This window comes from Excalfactoria chinensis, chromosome 1, assembly GCF_039878825.1.
Source record: "Excalfactoria chinensis isolate bCotChi1 chromosome 1, bCotChi1.hap2, whole genome shotgun sequence".
Taxonomy (NCBI): Eukaryota; Metazoa; Chordata; class Aves; order Galliformes; family Phasianidae; genus Excalfactoria; species Excalfactoria chinensis.
Window position 1 is genome coordinate 50,531,709 of NC_092825.1, and position 21,332 is coordinate 50,553,040.

At 44.9% G+C, this 21,332-nt stretch overlaps 1 protein-coding gene across 3 annotated transcripts; it reads left to right on the forward strand.

Annotated features, from left to right (window-relative positions):
• The first annotated feature begins 4,721 nt into the window (after nucleotides 1-4,721).
• Nucleotides 4,722-20,860, forward strand: PRDM4 (PR/SET domain 4). Of its 3 annotated transcripts, none has more exons than XM_072334948.1 (11): nucleotides 4,722-4,858; nucleotides 6,011-6,144; nucleotides 6,798-6,983; nucleotides 9,389-10,189; nucleotides 12,906-13,055; nucleotides 14,289-14,428; nucleotides 15,227-15,312; nucleotides 16,030-16,157; nucleotides 16,638-16,952; nucleotides 18,086-18,254; nucleotides 19,678-20,860. In XM_072334948.1, exons 1-11 carry the CDS (start codon nucleotides 4,848-4,850, stop codon nucleotides 19,982-19,984), a joined length of 2,427 nt encoding a protein of 808 aa, XP_072191049.1. In that variant the 5' UTR covers nucleotides 4,722-4,847; the 3' UTR covers nucleotides 19,985-20,860. The 3 variants fall into 3 exon arrangements, with proteins under 3 accessions (XP_072191049.1, XP_072191067.1, XP_072191058.1); XM_072334966.1 differs by having other exon boundaries at nucleotides 14,310-14,428; XM_072334957.1 differs by lacking the exon at nucleotides 4,722-4,858 and adding an exon at nucleotides 5,207-5,278.
• Nucleotides 20,861-21,332: the final 472 nt, after the last annotated feature.

A 21,332-nucleotide genomic window follows, 5' to 3' on the forward strand; every position in this document is an offset into this window, starting at 1 on the left:
GACAACGGCAAGCTTTGTTGTTTCGGCTGCTCTGGTCTAACTGAAACAGCTCTCAAGCAGTTTGCAAACTTATATGGCACGTCTCTAGCTTTCTGGAGAAGCAGAGAAATCTTCAAAGGAAAGAGTGCTCTCTTGTGGTTGCAAGTCATGTCAGATCAAGAATGCATACGTGCGAGCGATAAGAGGAAAACTGTTCCCTTCACCCGAAGAGAGGCTTTTTCAAGAAATATGAGTTTCACAAATTGAATGTGAACATTATCAAGAAAACCTGCAACATTTTGCTCGTTTCTACTCATTGAAGTCTCTTCTGGTCATCATTATAATCACCTTCCTCAGATAATGAAATACAGAAGTTATGCCCTGATTGCCCCTGTGTAGCTGTTACCAGATGTTTACATCAGTGTTGTCTTCCTAGATGCATCCTACAGAGTGCTTCAGCTGTGGAGCTGAAAATCCCTTTAAGCTGTGCCAGACCTGTGCATGCAGTACCCACCAGTTTGCCTGCACCCTGCCAAGAAGAGGTAGGCATAAAGAAGACAAGGACTTTTGGCAGCACCATGAAGTCATCCATGTGCTTCCTCTAAGAAATCTGCTGTGCTAAGAGCATCTTTTCCCATTTTGTTGTTCAAAAGCCCCATAGTTATAATGTTTGGGTTGTGGTTTTGTTTTTTTTTCCAGAAAAACAGCTTCACAGTTAACAGAATTGCCTTCTTTTTGTTACCATCATTTTGGTGGGTTGAACGTTTGGCCCAGGAGAGCAGTGGGAAAGGACAGACATGAAAAGGTACAAGCATGTGGGCTCTATTAAAACTGTTCTTTTGCTCAAAGTGAAAGTTTCCACCCTGTTTGGTCTTTCATGCCAAACAGTCTCAGAAGCGTGAGTAACTGAAACAACATCCTCTGCTCTGAGAAACACATCTGTGTCTCTGCTGAGTCAGAAACCAGCAGCAGTGATGCCAGCGCATGCTTTCAAGTCAGTATCGCTGCTGGCCTATTCCGCTGCTTCAAAAAACAATGGTAGAAGAAGAATCTAGATGGTAATCTTCAAAATACAGTGAACGTACAGGGAGACCCTTCCAGACAGATGTAAATGAGAACAATCCTGGTCTCTGGTTTATGCCAGCAGCTGGAAAAGCACCAAAATGACTTAAACGACAGGGCAAGTATCCATCCACTCTCACCTCCACCACCAGTGTTGCTGGTGATTCAAGCTGAAGGTTTTCAGCATTGCCTAATGGTTAGCTAATGCCCATCATGAGGAGCTGAGTCAAGTCACATCTAAATGCCTTTCTAAAACATCTACCAGAGCTCAGGTGGAAGGTATGAAGGAACATCCATGTTTTGGATCAAATAATCAAGAGCCCTTTCTGTCTTCTTTAAAAGTGCTGTAACGGTAGAACAACACTGGCATTTCAACGTCGCTAGACTTACAAATTTTGCTGTCAGAGTGAACTCCAGTAGAAACGTTTCCAGATCTGAACTCTGAAAATAACACATTTGCTGTAGCAATAAGGTAGGCAAGGACTTGACGCTTTCTTGAAGCAAGGAGCATGTTGGCCACTGAGCAAATATCTGAAGTAGGAAAAGGACATTTGATGTATGTTTTTTTTCTACTGAAAAATGCTGTTCTCTGTCATAATCTGCACAAGCAAAGACCTTCCCCAGTATCTACAATCTCTGTAGAACTATATAAGGAAATAGCAATGTACCTCCTGGGGCCCTCAGGTGCCAAAACTTTTTGCAGCCCTCCATGACCCCACCAGAAGTCCAGCTGAGTTCAAAAGCCATGGTTGTGTTTCAGTTCTGTCGTGCAAATGCCCTGCTCTTTGCTGCCAGAGCTCTTGTCCATGTTTACAGTAAATGCAGGTCACCTGCACATCCCAAAGGGTCAGAACCACACCTGTACCTGGGTGGTGGTGGTGGGGAAATAACAGTACATGTAAATGTGAATTGTTAACCTGCATAACTGAACTCATGTCAAAGTCTGCAAATTGTGTTTCTGAGCAAGAGAAGAAAACACACCATGAGCGCTTGCTGAATGTTGTATCTTGTTGACAAATCTAATATCGTGCTCACAGACAGGGCTTTGAACCCAGGCAGGGTGCCAGCACAAGGCAATACATTCTTGGTACCAATCCATGCAGCTGAGCATAGGGACAGCAACAGGACTGGGGCATCATAGTGTAATGAGTAGGTTGATCCATGAACAATATCCTTCCAAGAAAACCCACTGTTCTTAATTCTTACACTGTTTCTCAAATTGCCTCCCTTGTCCTGAACACAAGACTCTTCAAATGAAAGGAAGCAGAGGGCCCAGTTTGCCTTTGGTCGGTAGAAGTCAGATATTTATCACCGCTCTGTGGCAGAATCATCCTGCTTCAGAGCTGTTGCAAGAGAACATTCAGGCTATGAGGTTCTGGAAGCTGCACTGTTTCTATTTGAAACTTAGTTGTGGTTTTAATTGCATATATCCTAACAGTGTCTACAAGAATGTAATCTTTGTACAAAAGAACCCTCAGCCTGTTCGCACTCCCACAAGAATCATGAATAACACTACAGACATCCTTGTGTTACACCGTGATTGCTTTGAATTACTCTGAATTACTCAAAGCAACAGATTCTCCTTGACACCGCATCCCTCTGTGGCTGAAATGAAAGTCATCATTGGAAATACTATAGAAACTCAAGCACCAGCTGAACACGTGCATCTATTTCCCAACAGATGAGGTCTCAGCTATTTTATCTGTGAACATATTACTGAGGAGGAGGAGGAAGACAATACAATAGGAGTTAAAAAAGCACACTAACTGCATCTTTTTCCCTGTGATTCCACGAGCATCCCTTATTTTTCAGCATGTTTCCAGGGTATTAGTACAGCTTGAAAAATAGCCGTGTCATTTGCTCTCATGCAGCAAGCACCATGCAAGTCAACAAACTAAGCTTTCAGGGCACATCGTACACCTGCCTTAATGGAAACAACTCACAGATATTACAAATGCCACCTCTACAAACATCTTCTCTTTCAGAAGAGGAGACATTTCTGAAATGTATTTTACTGTAATAGTCCGGGCATGCAGAATGCATCTCTGTAGACATAGGTTAATTTCTCATCCAGTGACACTTCAGAGCTTTTCTGTTTTCCTTTGATACTGGTGCTTTAAGCTGGTAGTTAAACTATCACTTCTTCAAGGGTGTAAAGAGCCTACAAAAAAACCCTGGAATGTTGGAGGAGCCATGCTTGCCAGCAAGAGAAAACACTCTTATCTGCCTATGACTACTTCCAGTCTGACTCATAGGCTCAAAATATTACTTTCAGCTCAGATAGCGAGGATTTCAGCAACGGGATGGTCCTCCAGTAAGAGTGCATTATCAAAATTGGCATCGATTTCAGGTGGCGGTGTTTCAGGGCAGAATGGAGATGTATTGAGAGGAACGGTGAAGTTGTGAGGATAACAGTGTAAGGTCTCCAGTCATCTTCTATGTTTTAGGGAGTTCAGTATGATGAAAGTCTTTCAAGCTGGAGGGGTCAGGCTGGAGGGGCTCTGAGCACCTGATCTAGCTGCAGATATCCCTGTTCATTGCAGAGGAGGTGGACAAGATGGCCTTTAAGGTTCCTTCAAACTCAAATGCTTCTGTGATTCTATGAAGTAGCATATAAGATGTATGCAGCTCTCAGACTGCTAGAGCCAAATGAGAAGCTGTTTCCACCCCTACAAGAGCTGACAGCTGTGTATCAAACTGGAATGATCTTTTCAGATTGCACATTCAGTCATTTTGGATCAAAAGGCAGCAAGAAGACAAATGCTTTGAGTTTCCTCCCGTGCAGACACCCACTCAAGGCATTATGTGAGGCAACATTTACCCACAGAATGGAACACCTCTCCCATGAGGGCAGGCTGAGAGAGCTGGGGCTTCTTCAGCCCAGAGAGGAGATGGCTGTGAGATGAACTGAGAGTACCTAAAGGGGAGGTACAGGAAAGAAGCGGACAGACTCTCCAGCAGGGTCTGTGGTGACAGAACAAGGGGAAATGGTTTCAAGATCAAAGGGGGTAGATTTAGGTTAGATAAAAGGGGGGGAAAAAAAGCGTTTACAGTGAGGGTGGTGAAGCACTGGAACAGGTTACCTAGCAATGTGGTTGATGCCCCATCCCTGGAGACTTTCAAGGCAAGGCTGGGACAGGCCCCGGGCAACCTGCTCTAGCTGTGGTGTCCCTATTCATTGCAGGGGAGTTGGACTAGATGGCCTTCAGAGGTCTAAGAGGTCTACTAAGCATTCTATGATTTAAGTGCAGGCACGATCTGATGGCAGAAGCACATTACAGCATTTCAGGAAACAGCTGTTCGCCTCTGTACTTAGCGACTTGCAGATCTGAACAGCAAATGTGATTAATATGCACGTGCCACAGGTGACTACACGCCAAGAGGTTCCTTTGTAACACAGCCTTATCCGGAACAGTACGTTATCGAGCCACAAATCACAACCAACCAAGGAACGGCAGCTCCGGGCCTGCTTTGTAACCAACGCAAACGGGGCCCCGGCCATTCCAAGAGCGCAGCCCGCCCCGTCCCCACTCCTGGCGGGGCCGCTTCCTGGCTGTGGCGCCCGGCGGCGGAAGCGGCCCACGGCCCCCTCCCGTCGCCATCACCGCCTCCTCCTCCGCGCTCCCCCGCCCGCAGCCGGGCCCGCACCGCTCGGGGCCCCGCCCATGAGGCGGCGGCGGCGGCGGTTGCGGCCGGGGCAGGCGGCTGCCCGAGGGGCGGCGGCAGGCCGGGGCTGAGGGCCCTGATGCGGCTGCGGCCGCGGCCGCTCCGCCGCCGGGAGAGGCCCCGCCCCGCCGCCGGGCTCCATGTACCCCAGGTGAGCGGCGCCGGGGCTTAGGGGCCTGGGGAGGTGCGCGGGCGGCTCGGGCCTGGCTCAGGAGAGGGGAACGGGACTCCTTCATTCGGCTTCTCCCGCGGGCCTCACCCGGCCGGCCAGGATGCCAGCCGTGCAGCCCTGTGCCGCTGGGGGCTGTGGGACGGAGTGTCGCGCTGGAGCCGGGCTGAAGTGCGACGAATGTTGGCAGCCCTGCGTGCGGGGTCAGACCCGGGCCTGCGTGAGCTGCGGGTGTTCTTCCCCGCTTCCAGGCCTGCGATCCATCACCCTCGCATAGCTGTGCTCGGCCGCGCTGTTTGCTGAGCCCATGGGTGGGTGGCGTTGCAACGATGGGCAGAGCGAAGGTTCGTGGAGCTGCCCGCAGCTGGAGGCGACGACGGTGTCCCGTTGGCATCTCTTGAGGTCTGGTTCAGGCCACTTACGTGGTATCACACCTCGGGGTGTGCCGTGCGACGACTGACTTCTCCACAGCCTGGGGTTTGGGGTTGTTGGGCGGCCCCTGCCCTACAGCTGCTTAAGTGACTGGGGAGGTGCAGCTACTCGACCAGCGGTTGTGTCACCCGTGGTGCCAGTTTTCAATAAGACGAGAGCACGTACCATTTCAGAAGTAGGCTTTTAAAGCTCTGTAAAATGGCTATTCTGCAGAGGTGACTCTTGTCACCGTGGGCCAGGTTTGGACTGATGGTAAATTGTGGATTTTGTGTCCATTACAAATTTTAAGCCATCTTGGGTAATGTTGTCCAAATAAGTGTGACATTCAGCTTGCAGATTGACCTGCAATCACAATACTTTATTTACAGTGGTTTTGACTGGAAGAAATGAGGCTTTGTATTCCGGGTAGGAAGCAAGGTGCTATGCTCTTATTTGTCTTTTTGGTCTGGCTTTCTACTCTTGGTCATTGCTATCAAATGACGTTAGTACACTTCAGCCATGGCATAATCACAGTGTGAGTGGCTGATGTACTTTATGCTTTACTTTCTAAGACAGTCTTCTTACGTGTCAGTACTTGATTTTGAGTTAGTGTTTGTTCAGCCCTTCTTCCACACAGTCAGTACTCAGGAATGCTTCTGTTTCTGTTTTTCTTTCTCTCTCTTTTTTTTTTTTGACCTCCGCTCTCTATTCTGTGCCCTCTAGAATGAATGAAATGAACCTGAGTCCTGTAGGGATGGACCAGCTGACCTCGTCCACTGTCAGCAATGCCCTGCCTGTCTCAGGGAGTCATCTGGGATTGGCAGCATCACCCACTCACAACCCCATACCGGCACCAGGTAACGGGAGAAGCTCCCATTTAAGGGTATTGCAACTGATGCTCTCCATTTTATTGTCTTGTGAAAGTTCATAACTGGGTAGCAGTGCTTGCCTTGCTAGCAAGTCTCATCTTTTGCAGGTAATTAGGATATATAGGACTGTGGAAAGATAGACCATAAGCCAATTGCTTATGTGGGAGGACAAAAGGGATGTGTGCTTACTAGGTTTATGCCTTAGTGGGGGTCTCATTTTGTTCCAGTGGGGCTTTTTATATTATGGATTGGTGTGTGGCTGCAGAGTCCTTTGAAACATGACCTGTCACTGCAAATCTTCTGTTTCAGTCCATCTTTACTCAGGTGAATATAATGGTCTTTCATCCATAAAGCAAAGCCGTTTTCCTAGGTGTTCATCCAGGGGACTGAACAGTCAGAAGTCCATTACAATTGCAAAGTAGATCCTACCTAATGTGTTTAAAGGAAGATCTAGCCACATGTAGGCGTGTCTCTCAGTGCTATGATAACTGCGATCCTTTCTTTGAAGCCTGTCACCTTATGCTGACAGCACCATGTTTTACTTCTACAGCGAGCTGAGGAATTAGTAATCTCTTTGTTAGCTTGTTTGTCTGTAAGCTCCACTAGTTTCACTGAATTTAAATGGGCATTTTTCTTCACAGGTTTGCCTGTTGCAATTCCAAACTTGGGCCCCTCCTTGAGTTCCTTGCCCTCTGCTCTGTCTCTGATGCTCCCAATGGGTATTGGGGATCGAGGAGTGATGTGTGGTATACCAGAAAGAAACTACACCCTACCTCCACCGCCATACCCTCACCTGGAGAGCAGCTACTTCAGACACATTCTACCTGGTGAGTGGTCTGCTGCTAATGGATGGAAGCAAAGAGGAATTGTTTTAAGAGCCCCTTGGTTTCCACTGTGAAGTAGCTGAAACATTTTGCAGAGCATAAGTTTTTGTGCAGTCTGACATGATATTTACAGACCTTCACTTTCAGATCTCTGTTGTTGTATGTGCACATATGTATATGAAGGGAATTGTAGGAGGTAAACTACTTAAATTTATCTATAGATATTAGATATAGATAATAGAAGGAAGTTCTTCACACAGAGGGTGGTGATGCACTGGAGCAGGTTGCCCAAGGTGGTTGTGAATGCCCCATCCCTGGAGGCATTCAAGGCCAGGCTGGATATGGCTCTGGGCAGCCTGGTCTGGTGGTTGGCGACCCTGCACATAGCAGGGGGGGTTGAAACTAGATGATCATTATGGTCCTTTTCAACCCAGGCCATTCTATTATTCTAAACGGAACCTCTTACTGCTCCTGCTTTAAGATCGTCAGAATGCAAGGAATGCATTGTTTTGATGTCAAATATCTTGGTAGAGTTTGAAAATTGCTGCCATCTTGTTGTTGTTGCTGTTGTTCTGTAGTCTGAAATAGCACTTGCTACGCATGTAAAATGGTTACAGTACTTCAGTGCTCAAAAGGAGCAAGCCAACAGCTAAGGAGTATGATCTATTAACCCCCCCATATTTAGTCCATGTTGTAGTTTTTCTTCATTTTTGTTCAGGGTTGGTTGCCAAACATATTGATATGTATCTCAAATCCCTATTAGCATGCAGATTGGAGTAAAAATGTAGAATTTTACATGTTACTGTATCAAGACATGGAAATCTGAGCTGTAAATGTAGACCTTGTTTTGTTTTGTAGCTGAGATTGACAGGGTGGAAGGGGTTAGATAAACTTCAAGGTCACCCTGTGAATGTTGTTGGTTCAGCCTGGATGAGGAAACGAAATACAGCAGCCCAGGTCTTGTCCAGCTACCTGACAATTCACGTCTGTATTTGCCAGCTGCTTAGTAGTAACCTTCCCTAGTGTATTTACATGCCTGCCATTTTGTGGGCAAAGAGTAGAGGAGAAAGCAGCGCATCTGAGGGCCAGAGGTATTTGTCATTCTTCTGAGCTGGTATAATTCATACAGAAGTGTGTTCTGTTTTTTTTTTTAGCCTTTGTATTTTTCTAGTCTACTTGATGTTTAGTCTGATGTTTTATAGACCTATTCTGTCAGCCATCTTACTTCCTTCAGGAATCCTCCTTGTTTGGGCAACAGATCAGTGTCACTTGTGGAAATGTTTGATGCAGCTGATCAAATTAACCATCCATTTACTACTAATTTCTTCACTTAGCCATTTGTGGGGGGTTGTGTTGCAGAAAGAGTAACCATAATTGCATGCTTACAATACTGGACGTGTTAGAATGGTAAATCTTTACAGAACAAATGGCTCATAGGGTTCAAGGCTAAAAAGAAGCATGCTGATACTGATCTTGCACAATCTGCAAAATCTTTCTCTGTTTACACTTGAGGCACTGTTTATTTGATTGTGCCAATGAATTTCCTCCAGAGATTTGTCAGCTTTGGCTAACTGAAGGAGTTGATACTATGTAAATATAGTGATTTCTTTAGTGTTTCCTTGTATCTTAAGTCTGCAGGTTATTTGATGGTGAGGAGTTTTCCAGGACTACCAGAAAAGATGTTAGGATTTCTAATTTAAATTTAACCAGTCTATTGTTTATAAGGAAAAACAGCATATTTTCTTTCTAAGGAAAGAGAACGGGTGATGCGAGATAACTTTGAGAGATATTAGTCCTTCATAAATATGGTTGAAGAGCTCTGAAATGAACAGAGGTGTCATTTAGTTGTAGAGGAACAAAGTAGTTATCATTACAACTTAAATACTTGAGCTGGATGTATCTTGGAGAACTGTTTCTACTTCTAGCAAAGGCGAACCTGGGTTTAATCAAGTATTAGATTCCATTAGAAATCCTTCATTGCTTCTGGGCTGGTCCTTAAGAATGAGAAATTATGGCTAAAATGTGAAGAGCCTTTTCTGATTTGATCCGTGTACTGAGTAGTCTAGACTAAATGCAGCCAGACGCGTGGCTCTGACAGATAGCTAAGAGACAAATCAGTTAAGTTTAACAGATAACCAGAGACTTACCTTGTTGGATGGAGGCTTTGTTTTTTTTGTTGTTGTTAAAAGATATTCTGACAAGGAGTGTCAGGTTGGCATATGTTTGTGAGGCAGGTTTTTAACTGGGCATAATATAAAGAGCGTGTCTCCTCGTATTGGCAGGAGCTGAGCTAGAGCACACCAGTAGGGATTTAGGTCTTAATGTACTACACTGCAATGACTGGGTTTTTTTGCTTCAGATTTGAAAACTGATGACGTCTCATTTCTTCTCCCTTCTCTTTCTACCAGGTATCTTATCATACTTGGCTGACAGACCTCCGCCTCAGTACATCCATCCCAACACTATCAATGTTGATAGCAATCCAGCATTGTCAGTGCCCAGCAATCCCTCAGCCCTAGACCCCTACCAGCCCAGTGGAACTGTGGGGCTGGAACCAGGGATTGTGCCCATGGACTCCCGTACAGTCAACGCACATGGTGCTCAAAACATGCATCCTAGTGACAGCCACGAGGTAGCTCTGGATAGTACAATCACTATGGAGAGTGTTTCGAGGGTAACCAGCCCCATCTCTACAGATGGGATGACAGAGGAGCTTACAATGGACGATGTAGCCGGGGAACATTCGCAGATGCCAAATGGCTCCCGGAGCCATGAACCTTTGGCCGTGGACACAGTGGGAAGTAACTTGACACCAGACGCAGTGGGGCACGGCGGTGTCATCCCCATTCACAGTAGCACTTTGGAACTCCCTGTCCCTGTTGTCATGGAGCCCGACCACATCGCTGGGCGGGTGGCAGGGATGTCGGACAGCACACTAAATGACTCCATTCATACCGTGGCCATGAGCACCAACTCTGTGAGCGTGGCACTCTCTACCTCACACAACCTCGCTTCCCTGGACTCGGTAGCCTTGCACGAAGTGGGCCTCAGCCTTGAGCCAGTGGCAGTGTCTTCCATAAATCAGGAAGTAGCCATGGGGCCGGGTCACGTGGATGTGTCCGCAGACAATCTTGCCTTCGTACCGTCCTCTCTGCAAATGGAAGACTCCAATTCGAACAAGGAGAACATGGCAACCTTGTTTACCATATGTGAGTGTGAATTTGCTGCTTTCTTTGGGTGGGAATTGTTTTGTAGCTGTTGTTGGGAGGGATAGCATAACTCCCATTGTCAGTGTTACGGATTTCTGGTGGAAGAAACATAGCTATCTAACAAGTCCTCCAAAATTGGAACATTGACAGCGGTGGATTAACCTCTAACTGGTAGACACAGTAGAGTGTTTTAGCATTGTTCCCTTTGAATCACTTTCCCATGCTGCCTTGAGGTTGGAAGTTTAGCTCCTTACGATCATGCCTTTTGTGGGTACGCTGATGCTGTCCTTTGCAAATGATACTCTCGTTTCTCAAAGTCGCATCACAAATGACTCATTTTTCTCTTCTTGAAGAAGAAAACCAACAATATGAGCTGTGCATTTCACCAAGCGGTACAGCTGTTGAGTTTGATGTTGTGTCATTTCCTAAAATTGTTATTAAACTTTGAGCAGCCACCGAGGAAATGTTCTCAACAGGAACTATTGGGAAAAAAAGACCAAGAAGAGGGAGGGAAGTTTTTAATATTTCTAATTATTCTCATCAAAGGATTTCAGTACACAGGCTAGTAGATATTTTAGGAAAGGAGAAGCAGTGGACATTGCACTCTCTTAATCCTCTCATAGTTAAAGGAGTTGTGTGTGAGAACTGTCAAGTTCTCATTCATGGGGATAGAGATTTGAGCTCCTACCCGCAACATATCTGGCTTCCTGCCCCTGAAGTGTAAGGCCAGTGGCATTTATGTTCAGTTCTACCAACTGTGGTAGCATTGCTGACCACTGCTCTTGCACCTGAAGTGGACTTGCTGCTGCATGTCTTCTGACAAGATTTGCTTATGGAAAGTTTTTAAGGAATTGAAAGAAATGGTGCCTGATCAGCAATGGGAGAGGTGCAGTTTAATGTGTAGTCTCTCCCAGGTCTAGTCAGGCACTTGAATTAAAACTTTTGTTCTTTGTAATAAGCTCTAACTTAAATTCAGATGGCTCTAGACCGTGATAAAGCTGTAACTCCTAGATGAGAAGTTTGGCCATCAATGCAGTCAGGATTTCCTGCTAACATCTGTTGCCTATTGAAGACAAAATGATCCAAATGCTGTCATATGCAACGTGCTCGTGATGAAGTCACTTACTTACACTGCTGAGAATCTTGTTATCACTCTTGAGACCTAAGCTGTTTCCCAGCTGGTGTTCCTCATTGGTAGGATGTTAGAATGGCTACTGCATGCCATGTGATTTCATGTCATTTGAAATACATTTGGCTTGGGAAGGTTTGCATTGTAACCTGTTGTTCTTCTGTAGCTTTTCTTAAATAAAACGTGGCTTTGTGTCCAGGCAAGTGACAGTAAGGAAGAAGAATCAGAACCTCTTGATGGCTTTTCGTCACTGAGAAGGCAGAAATCAGGGCGTTTTTCAGAAAACTTTTTACACTGCTCCTAAGTGGGAAGAAAAAGGTGTGCATTTTCTACAGGTCTAAGTGATTGTGAAATGAAGGACTTCTTTAAAATTAGTGCTACATGGTAGGCAAGGCTTTAAAAACTAGTATTACAAATAGTATTGTTACTTGGGTTGGGTGTAGCCGCTGTATTCTTACATGTCATCTGAATATATGAAGCCATTCTATATGAGCTCTACTTGATGATTTCCTGAGTGCCTTCGTAGCTGTAACTGTATAGTTGCTCAAACTGTACTTGATACGGAGTCAGATTCTGGTATGCTAACATCTCTCTCCCAAAATCCTCTTCTAAAGACTAAATAATGGATGTGTTGTTTATACGTACTGAAGACTATTTCTGTGATAAGGTATTTTAAACTGCATTTGGGCTGTCGAGGGACTGAAGAAGGACTTTGTGGAGATCTGGCTTTATCAGCTGAGCATCTTTATTTAAGAAATAAGTGATTTATCAGGAGTGTGCTTACTGAGGCTGTTCCATTCATGGAGAATTAAATTGACAGCCTTTTTTGAGGTGAGAGCATTTTATGATGTGCTTTTTCCCGAAGTTACTGGACTAAGGACTTTCAGTGCTTTTCTTTTTGGCATTCTGTGTACCAAATGATGGACTGGGAAGGGGGAGATGCTGACTCTTCTTGGACACTTCATTTGTTCCATTCAGTACCGTCTTGTAAAGGTGGTCTCTGTGAGTGTATTGCAGTGGGTCCTTCAAAGGAAACAGTGCACTGTCTGAATTGAAACAGAAATAAGGGGGGTTATAGATTCAATTCAGAAAAACTTGAGGAAGAAAACCTTACTGCCCCTCTTCTTGAATATCCATGAGGTTCTGCACGCCATAAAATTCTTGTGCTTCTGGTAAATTCAGAAACCACGCTCAGTTAGAAAGCTGGTGGCCTGGCTTTTCCTGCCTTCCATTAAAGGTTATGTCCCTTCTGATCAGAGCGAACGTGGCTCTTCTCCCATGAACCTTACTGCCAGCTCTGGGGAAAACACCCTCAGTTTTGTTGTAGTTCGGTGAGGAGGAAGGCAGGTGGGGATCTGCATGTTTGATCTGAATTTGATAGGAACAGTGATATGTATGTTGGTGCCCACCTGACTGTAATAGAATTGCACATAGTATTTTGAGCAAAAGCTCCCAAAGCTTCTGAGTTAAGCAAGATAAAAGCGGCCTTTGGCAGAAGCTGATCTATAACGCATTGATAGGGAACTGGTTGCAGTTCAGGGGCTGTGGCATCTTTTTAATGCTTGTTGTCCTTCCCTCTCTCTGCAGGGTGCACACTGTGTGACAAGGCATATCCATCAGACTGCCCTGACCATGGACCTGTCACTTTTGTCCCGGACACCCCAATAGAGAGCCGAGCCAGGCTTTCTCTCCCTAAGCAGCTTGTCCTACGGCAGTCTCTCATGGGAGCTGAAGTGGGTAAGAATCAGATTACTGCGTGCTTCTCTGCAGCAGTTTAAAATATGCTCACTGCCTGAAATGCAAAACTGTAGGGATTTTAATGTGGGGAAAGGAACACCGCGAGAGAGAAATGGTTCCCTCTTCTATAGTCACCCTGGCTTCTGTCTGTTGTTTTTGAATGTATGAGAACTTCTTGTCCCTTGGTTACTTTTTAAACTTCAGCTAGGCTGCAGGGGTGCTGCCACACAGCATTACTGTAACATTTGATAAGGTCAAGTGCAAGCAAGGTATGATGTTTATTTTTATCATGTGCTAAATCTTCTGGGCACAGCTTTGATAAGAAAAAAAACACAGCAATTGCAGCTTGGGGGAAGATAACAAGTAGAAATAATGGAAGGTATTTCTGCCTGCTTGTTTATCAGCTTGGTTTGCTACCTGTGGGTCTCCTGGATGCTCTCATTGGAGAATTGATCAAGAGTGCCTCTTTTTTTTTTTTTTCCCCCCCTTCATCTACATTTGGCACGTAGACTGACCTTGTCATTGGATGTGGACCTTGTAACTGTATTACACACCATTGTCACCTGGAAATCGAAGAATACAGTGCAATACCCTAAGGATCTGAAGGCTAGAGAAGAATGTGATTATTGGCTTGCTTAGTGTTGCTGCTTGTTGGGAGTAGATTACATCTGTTGTTTGTTGTTTTTTTTTTTTTCAAGCTCCACTAGTTTCCAGTTTATTCCTGAAAGCTGTTCAGTGTATTCGTGTAGATCTCTATATATGGATGTTTAATAATAAATAATATACATGCAGGAATCCCTCTGCCCATGACAGAAATACAGCTGCCTCTGGGGAGAAATGCAGAAGCTGCTTAACAATGCCCAGCAACAGTTCTGGAAATTCCTGGGGATTAGGTAGGCAAAATGTAGTTACTGAAACTAGAATTTTCTGCTTCTGCAGAAAGTGCCATGAAAACTTTAATTGGTACAAGTGGCTAGGATCTTAGTTTTGTAGCTTACTAAAAAGTGAATTACTTGCTTTTGGCAAACACGTGAAGATTTGCAATTATAACAAAGCGGCTCCAATAGTGTCATGTGGTGGTGGTGGTTCTTGTCTCTGCATTAGGTGTGCTCTACATGTGAAATAGAAGCTTTGATGATCTTACGCCTAGATATTATCCTCGGAGCATTATCTCCTAAGTCTCCCACCTTTTTGTTAAGCATTCTTAGTTGTTTAAATCGTTGATTTCTGCAGATGTTGGTCTTCTACTGATAGGTGTGTGGACACGAGAAACCATTCCTGTAAGGACTTGTTTTGGACCTCTGATTGGGCAGCAGAGCCATTCTCTGGAGGTGGCTGACTGGACAGACAAAGCAGCTAGTCACATCTGGAAGGTCAGTGGGTGCCTGGCTTGCAGACTGCTGCGTGCCTTTCTCTGATGAAGGACACCACATGACACAGCAGCTTGTACATTATCAGCCTTGCCAAAACCTGAAACTAATGCAGTTTGATTGCTTAACACTTAGTATCAGCATATCACAGCTCTGTGTCATGTAGTATTCTGGTAATCAGTCCTGACAACAGAGCTTCTTTAATGCCTTTTCTTTTACAGGGCTGCGTGTGGTTTCCCGTATTTATGTGAAGTGCCAGCAGAGATTGTATATTCCTAGGCAGCAGTTGTTTGTTTTGTATTGTTGTTTATTGCCTGTGGAGACTTTCAATAAATCATTTGTTGTAGGAAAGCTGCTTCAAAGCTTTCTTTGCCACACCATTTCATACTGAGAAAATAAAATCGATCTTTATAAATAAAGCAGGTATTGTTTGCCCAGTATTATTCACAAGAGTATTTTATTAGTATCTGCCCAGTATTATTCACAAGATTTGGCTCGTAGGAAAAATAACCACATGCATTTCTGCTGGGAGCTGAAGGCGTTGAGTGGGAAAGATGCTGATAAATAATTTTTCTAGTCTCCTGGATAGCAGAGATGTCAAGATTTCTGTGTGAAGGGGAAATAAGGAATAAAAACAGGGCTGTGGCCTTGACAGCGGCAATAGAGACCTCCTGGCATGCTCTAGGTAAACATATCCTCTCTTAGAGAAAGAAGCTCTTTCACTGTGTTGTTTGCTGTGTTTTATCCTAAGATTGCCTTTGTGTTTTTTTTCTGTTTTTTTGTTGGTTTTTTTTCTGATAGATCTATCACAATGGTGTCCTGGAGTTCTGCATCATTACAACTGATGAAACTGAATGTAATTGGATGATGTTTGTACGCAAAGCCAGGTGAGAGTTGACTGTACCATGCTAAGTGTCTTGGAATTTGGGCTTATAGGAGGCTGTGCTGGAGATCACACAGCCTGTCGTGTTGACTGCCCAGGTAGGTCATGAACTCAGGATCAGGGGACATGCAGGAAGCATCTAGGGATCTTGGACTAGGTGAAGAACAGTGAATCAAAGTACCCAATGGAGAATGTTCTGGGGAAGCCAATACACATGCTGTAGTAAAACATTGTTCTAATGCTTTAAACCACATTCTTTTTTTATATTAGTTTGCTGTGTATTAGCTAGTCTTCCCGTTGGCCCATTCCTTTTGGATGTATTTGTGAAGACAGTGTTGATTTATTTATTTCTTTTCATGGAATCAAAGAATGACTTAGGTTTGAAGGGACCTTAAAGCCCACCCAATTCTAACCCCCTGCTATGGGCAGAGTTGCTACCCACCAGAATGGGCTACCTGGGGCTCCATCCAGCTAGGTGTTCTAGGGATCACTAGAGCCCTAGGGGTGGCTCCCTTCTTTAAGCAACCTGTTCCAGTTCTTCGCCACTCTCTGAATAAATAATTTCCTTCTAACATCTAATGTACGAATGAATGAAGAGACGGACTTTTTTTATGTGCTGGCAAGTGCTGAGGTTTCCTCATTATTTATTTATAGGAATTTCCTTTATTTTTCTGAGTATCCCTGGAGCACTTATTTTCCATAACTCTCCATGTTGCTGTAGGAACCGGGAAGAGCAGAATCTGGTGGCTTACCCTCATGATGGAAAAATTTACTTTTGCACCTCTCGGGACATCCCACCTGAGCACGAGCTTTGCTTTTATTACAGTCGGGACTACGCACGACAGCTTGGTAAGTAAGCACTCACCTTCATTGGCTTTGCAGGGACTACCCAACATAAATTCCTTTTAGTGCCACCTCTGGGTACTGTGACTTGGGAGTGCTTAATGTTCCTTGTCAGTGATGCACATCATAGTTTCCATTTCATTACGAAGGGAGTGTCATCACTTAAAAGAAATACTTAAGTATCTAATTCCACTGATCAGGAGCACAAGATTGGAGATTTGTAGGAAAAGGGCTGATTTTCTTCTGTTCTTCTGTCTGCTGTTGAGAGAGTCTTGTTCACTGAAAGGTGTTCCTGCTCTCCCCATTTAGTTGTGTTAATTTAGGCTTATATAAAAAGAGCTGGAAAGCAAACATCAGAGCTGAAGGGAGCTGGAGTGAAAACCTCTTCAGCTGGTTTTCCTACCATAATGTGTTAATGTGGATCGTGTTCATTGTCCAATTAGGCCTTGCTGTGCCTCACTAAAAGTACTGTTTTTGTGCCCAAAGGTGTCCCTGAACATCCAGACGTGCACATCTGCCACTGTGGAAAGGAATGTGCTTCCTATGCGGACTTCAAGGCCCATTTGAGCAGCCATATTCACAGCCACCTCCCCAGCCAGGGCCACAGCAGTAGCCACGGGCCAGGCCATGGCAAGGAAAGGAAATGGAAGTGCTCCATGTGCCCCCAGGCTTTTATCTCCCCTTCCAAGCTCCACGTCCACTTCATGGGGCACATGGGCATGAAGCCACACAAGTGTGATTTCTGTAGCAAAGCTTTCAGTGATCCCAGCAACTTACGCACGCACCTCAAGATACACACAGGTGAGGGCTGTGGGGACTTTATGGGTATTCTCTGAAGGGGAAACACTGAGGAAGGACCTGTTCTCTGATCCCTGGGCCAGCTCACAGGGTGTAGCTCATGTCCGTAAAGCCAAGCTCTTGCCCCCTTTCTAAGATTAGCAGCATCCTGGCTGTTAGTAGGAATGATCTCTGGTCTGTCCTGAGCCCAGCTAATGACTGGGCATCATCTAAGAGTGCTGACCAGTGTGGGATAGGACTGAGGTGGATTCAGTGCTTGTAGGACAGTATTTAGCCCCGTGTTCTGCTTGATTGTGCCATGCTTAAATGAGCATTTGATGAACTGCAGTGCATTACAGTTGGGAAGAACTGTAAGGCTTCATTTGCAAGACAGAAACCTCTTGTTCCCTCACAGTGGCTCTGCGGTTGGCAGCTATGATAGAACAAGTGTTCCCTTCTGCTCATGAGGAAAAAGCCAACTGGGTTTAAGAGCTTGTAATATGGACAGTTTCCCACTTAAACGTGGGGTTGAGATGTTTCCCCTCATTCTTACTCATTTGAAGCAAATGGCACAAGACTGAAATTGGTGACTATGGGGTCAGACTGAAGTGGCTAAGGCTCAGCTCTTTCACTCATCAGAACTCACCAAGTCTGAACATGCTGATGGCCTCTGTGTCATCTTTGCAGGAAAATGTCCTAGTATATTGGTGACGCTTTAATGCCTAAACCAGGGAGGTGGGGTTGGTGCAAACAAGCAGTGGAAAGAGAGTCCTGCAGGAGAGACTGAATGGCTGCAAGCACTGCAAGAACAGGATTATGGCTATTATAATTAGAGTGCAGTGCCCCACACCACAGGAAGGATTCAGTGCTTGGAAACAGAAGCATGAAGTGCATTTTTTTTTGACTTGGGCTGGAAGGTGAAATGCTTTGGGAATGATGAAGTGAAGTCAGGTTTCTGTTTTGCATAGCTAAACAGTGATTGTAATTGGTGAGGTCTTGATGCATAGCCTGAAAGAACTGCAGGAGGGAAAACAAGCTCTGTTCACAAAGAATCTGCCTTCCTTCGGGGTGAAACTTTGCTTTTCAGGAGTGGCTGGGACTGATTGCTTACTGTTCTTCTTGGCATGCTGACTGTGGGTATATGCGTGTGGTTGTAGGTCAGAAGAATTATCGGTGTACCCTCTGTGACAAGTCGTTCACCCAGAAGGCTCACTTGGAGTCACACATGGTCATCCACACGGGGGAGAAGAATCTGAAGTGTGATTACTGTGAAAAGCTGTTCATGCGGAGGCAGGACCTCAAGCAGCACGTACTTACCCACACACAGTAAGTGAGCTCTGGGGATGTGCTGGGCTGCAGTCAGTAATGAAGCTTAATGACCTGAGAATTCAGTGTGCAAATACTTTGGCCTAGGGAGCACAGGTTCACCTATAAAATAAGGGAGAAATCTGTCTGGACAAATGCCTCGTTACTGGCCTGCTGCTGCTGCTGGGACTATTCTGGTGTTTGTTTGGAATTTCCTTTGTCATTAAAAAATTACAGGCATGCATCCTGTCTTGTGAAATAGCATTCTGGAGCGCTCATCACTACAGCTGATTTATGTTTAGTTCTCTGCTGAGAACTGTTTCCAAGTCACAACATGAGTCCTTAATAATGTCATTCTTATGTTTTAGTTAATTCTCTTAGTCAGTTTGCACCTGGGGAGTGCGTTTGTTCCCAGCTGTTTCTCTCCACCCACCCTTTCCACCCTCAACTCTCATTCACACACTTGACTCTTCTGTGCAGGGAGATGGCACCCCCAGGCCCTCCTCCATTTATCTGGAAGTCTCACCCAGTCCTTCAGCCCTGCCAGGCCGGATCTTTCCCTTTGCTCTGCGAATTTACTCCATCCTGTTTGGAATTACTCCCAGTCCCAAGTCCCTCCCTTAAAGGCTGCTTTCCCAAAACTAATCCCTCTGAATGTTTCATTTTCAGCATCTGGTTCTTGTATGCACTTGGAATCAGATTGCTGCTGCTTTCCTGCTGCCTAGGAGACAGAATAGTGCAGCAAGCATGAGAGAGACTAAGAGATTTGCTTTGCTTGTTCTTACAGCCAGAGCTAGGAGCATTGCAGGTGGGAGGTATTTTGCAGAGTCATGTGCAATTTGACTGTTGCAGTCTGGTAAGCCTCAGCTTAGCATTTACATCTGAGGTTTGTTAACACTCAGCAGCTTTATTATTTTTTTCTTTTTCGTTCCTTCCCTTCCTGTTTATGCAGGATAGAAAGAAGGGGGGGGGGGGGGGGGGGGGTGACGACTTACCCTTACACCATGGCAACACCTTTGTCCTGCCAAAACATGGAGCTTAACCAGAGTTCAGTCTCACTTAAAAGGCAAAGAAACAACCAAAAAACTTGTAGAATTCTTGTGGGTTTTTTTTGTTGGTGGTGTTGTTTTTTTTTCCCCTCTGATTTACCATCAGGAAATATAACTGGTTGGGTGCAGGCGAGGAGTTGAGCCAAAAAGTTTGACTTCTGCCAGGAGCATGAGGGGGGAGCAGAGAACGGCTGCGTGAACATGCTGCTTTTTGAGAGAAAACAGCACTTACGTGTCAGTGTTGTGGTACTTCTGTTATTTCTGCTTCAGATGTGTTGGAACCAAGATTTAGGAACAAGAGTGACTCTGCCACTTGCACTGTCACCCACCTCCCTACGATTTAATACATCAGCTGCCTTTCTGCAGAAGCAAACTTAAACCTTTTTCTCTTGCAGAGAACGGCAGATCAAGTGCCCCAAGTGTGACAAGCTGTTTCTGAGGACAAATCATCTGAAGAAGCACCTCAACTCACATGAAGGAAAGAGGGACTATATCTGTGAAAAATGCACCAAGGCTTATCTAACCAAATATCACCTCACTCGCCACTTAAAAATATGTAAAGGCCCCACATCCAGTCTGTCGACCCCAGAGGAGGAAGAGGAGGATTCAGAAGAGGAATTAATAGACTCAATGAGGACTGAGGACTGTAGGATTAACAATGGAATCTACTCAACTGGTGATGCCCTCGCTGGACACAAATGAAGAAAAGGAAGAGGGAAACTTTTGTGGATATTAAAATGGGGGAAGGAAAAAAACACAGAACTCTTCCTTGTTTCCCCAGCCAACAACAGCATTATGTCAGATGAGGAGTATTCCTTTCATTCTGGTCTCCCCACTACGACCACTTAATAAACTCTGTAGCCAAAACACTGAATGAGAACGGTGCGCTTAAGAGTGAACAGTTGCTAGAAAGGAAATATGAGGAACAGAGATTTTTCACACATGCTGTGCATACTCAGATAACCCACCCAGTGCTAGGATACGTAACACACCTTGCATTGTCCTTTGAGGGAAGAGCCACAACCCAGAGATGTAGCTGAGTAATGGCTATGACCTGTAAGCCATCTTGTCCTTAACTGCCACAGCCCTGACAGCAAGAAAAACAAACAAGACAAAAAAAAATGGTGGTAGCAGTTAGTTGTATTTATCTTTTCTAATACTTGTTAACTGAAGGATGTGGTTTGGCACAGAGCAAAGAATGTCAGCGCTCAGGGCTCCTTCTATAGAAACTACAATAATGCTTTGGTCTGGAGGCAGTGGAATCAACAGTTGTAGATAGATAAAGCAATTATCCCACTACAGCAGTGTTCAGAAAACCAAAAGTTGGCTATCAGTTATTACCTTCTCTCACTCTGGTTCACGAGAGCACGTTGTGAAGAGGTAAGGACTGTACAGGTCAGTAAGGAAGAAGCTTACAGGTGAGCAGGCAGCGTTTACAGCCTTTGTGTGCTGTAAACCTTTTACCACTTAAAAGTGATGGGAGGGTTTGCTGCTAATACTATTTATGGAATGAAAATGTATTTCATTCACTTGTTTTCTTTTTGGGAAAAAAAAAAATTAAAAATGTGGCTCTTTTCTAATGTTCTTCTTAAATATTTAAGCAGTCTGGAAAAAAAACAGCACTTTCTTTTCCATCATCTGCCTCTCCCAAGTGTTCCTGGGACAAGGCAGGAGCAGGAATGCCTCTATGAAGACAGAAGATGATGACTAACAACTCATCTCTAAACCTTGTAGGTTGGTTTTGTGGCTTGTCTCTCTCTGCTGTAAGTGGGAGGACAGTGAGCTGAGCTCTTCCCTGACAAGGTACCCGGGGTTCTCCCTGTTAGGTTTTTGCCATAAACAGCCTCATTTCTGTTGTACCTCTCCCTTGACATTGTATTGCCTTGTTTCTTAAGCTTCAAATCCAAAAGTATACTGTGCTTGCACTCAGAGATCAGTGAGGGAGACAGGGTGAGAGATGATGATGTTTGCTCAAGGGACAACTGGGAGAAGAGGTGCAGATTTGTAGGGCCATGATTTCTCACTTGAACAAAAAGCAGCTGCTACAACC

Excerpts from the sequence above, each read along its gene's own strand:
- PRDM4 (XM_072334948.1), top strand. Across the intron at positions 6,145-6,797 it reads CAACCCCATACCGGCACCAG|GTTTGCCTGTTGCAATTCCA; the intron begins GTAACGGGAGAA and ends TTTTCTTCACAG. Across the intron at positions 10,190-12,905 it reads GGCAACCTTGTTTACCATAT|GGTGCACACTGTGTGACAAG; the intron begins GTGAGTGTGAAT and ends CTCTCTCTGCAG.